The sequence below is a fragment of the Asterias rubens genome, chromosome 5, assembly GCF_902459465.1.
Source record: "Asterias rubens chromosome 5, eAstRub1.3, whole genome shotgun sequence".
NCBI classification, from domain to species: domain Eukaryota; kingdom Metazoa; phylum Echinodermata; class Asteroidea; order Forcipulatida; family Asteriidae; genus Asterias; species Asterias rubens.
Window position 1 is genome coordinate 4,279,437 of NC_047066.1, and position 2,030 is coordinate 4,281,466.

The 2,030-nt window shown below is 39.7% G+C and overlaps 1 protein-coding gene across 1 annotated transcript in view; it reads right to left on the reverse strand.

Annotated features, from left to right (window-relative positions):
• Positions 1-248, reverse strand: part of LOC117290087 (probable ATP-dependent DNA helicase HFM1) — a 35,012-nt gene extending 34,764 nt beyond the window's left edge. The window contains exon 1 of the mRNA XM_033771335.1: positions 211-248. Coding sequence (XP_033627226.1) covers positions 211-248 — 38 coding nt within the window. The remainder of the gene's footprint in view (positions 1-210) is intronic.
• Positions 249-2,030: the final 1,782 nt, after the last annotated feature.

A 2,030-nucleotide genomic window follows, 5' to 3' on the forward strand; every position in this document is an offset into this window, starting at 1 on the left:
ACCTGCAGCAATTCACATGCCCCAAATAAAATGAGGAATTGTTCTCAACTATTAGCAGTCTACAATAATGTCTTTAATAACATTTGCCGAGGTAAGAGGAACTAGTTCATTTCAATAAGTTGGCTGTAGTACAACTGTTCTAGAGAAAATAGAGATTCAAACAGGCTTTAGGTTTTTTGTTTTTGTCAAACAAAATATTGGAAAACTTACACTGTTGCCTGTTTGCTGCGGCCAATTGTGTTGAACATATTTCTTCGCTCTGTCTGACGACGACAGGCCGGGGTAACAATCAGATCACTATGAAGGGAGAACCTTACTTGAGTAAAAACAGGTTGAACATTTTACACCCTCATTATGAAAACAGACTACAGCACAGTTATTAAGTATGAGACAATAACCACTCTTACAGTTTTATGTGCCATCTAAAAACAAGGGAATGAAGGGGCAGATTTTTCAAGGGAATGAATTGGGCAGATTTGCTTACTTCGATGGAGCTCAAACTTCCAAGCACCTTCCAGATGTATTAGTGTGAAGAGTGTGGATACCGAAATAACCAAGTCTCAAATTCTGGGGCACATTTGGGGGGGGGGGGGGTCTGAACAAATATTGAGCTATAGAGTGTGGTCAAGTGCACCATATTTAAGTTCTGGTTTTGTCAAGAGTGCCAGTTCAGTTCCCAGTTATGGCACTTGTGTCCTTGTCGAACACTTGACCATACGTTGACTGTTTCATCAGTCAGTTCACCATTGAACAACTGAAAGTTGTCCTATGACCCATGTGTTGAGTTTATGCACGAAAGAACCCAGTCATGCCCATTTTCAAAAAGTTATGCACAAATATGAAAAAGTTAACATGTTGAATGGTTTGACTTTTTCCTTTATACAACAATCAAAAGGCCCCAACCCATTTTGTGTTTTTCTTGTGCCCCCACTTCACTTGCTCCTCCCCAGTATGAAAATATCTTATTACGCCTTACGACAGCTTTTTACGCCACTGGGCACTGGCCTCTGCCTGGCACTGACCAGTGACTGCATATTGATTGAATGAAGTAACCATAAACAAATTTCTGACGGTCAGTTCGTTTAGAATATGGGTCGCCGAAATGCACCCAACCCAGGCTATTCCTAACTGCCTTTCTAAGCAAGGCTTGCTTGCCTAATTAAACCAATCCACTTTTTTGCTTTGTTCTTTCTGCTGTGCTTCACTCCAAAAAAAAAAAGAAGGTGCAATTATCATGTTGGTTGTCAACGAATGTCATCCTTTGTCATCCTGGTTGTCATCCTGGTTGTATCCGACCTGGTTGTATCTTGTGATGATACAGACACAGACAGACACTGCGCTGCAAATGTGCAATATCTTCGCGGTCAGTCAGTGCAGTGCATCCATGCATTCATCTGACGAGTGATTCTCAATTGACAAATCTCTCAGATTCTCTCTGTCAGACTCAGAATCAGATCAGAATATTACAATTGAATTATTAACGTTCTAGAAAGACAATTTCTAAGGACAAATAATATATTTCAAATAAGCAAATTACATTACCTTACCTTACCTTACCTTACAATGACAATCAATTATAGCAGCTTAGATAGTTGTTTTAGCAGACGACAGTAAAAAAATAAGAGTGCCCACAAATTTCCGGGCCAGCGGATATGACGTAATTGGAGGGAAGTTAGCAACCACTGGCCAACCAATAATGTGTCTTCTTTCATTGTTCAGAAATACTATCCAATCAGACGATGCGACATGTGATAATAAAATAAAAAACACTGTGCAACTTACAAGCTGAATAATTATAAAAGTAGGCCCAACAAAAGAGATTTTTTTAAAGATCAAATAACATCAAAAATCAAAGTCGTTACTAATTTGTAATGTAGTTTTGAAGTGAATTGTAAAACCGAAAAGATTTTCGTGGCAGAACGCCCGAGTTTTACAAACTAGTCTGGTTTTGGGCCAATCTGCTGCACGCAGGCAGTACGGAAGAGTCCATATCGGGCGACTGATACCAGACACAAGCTCCAGCGGGAAAA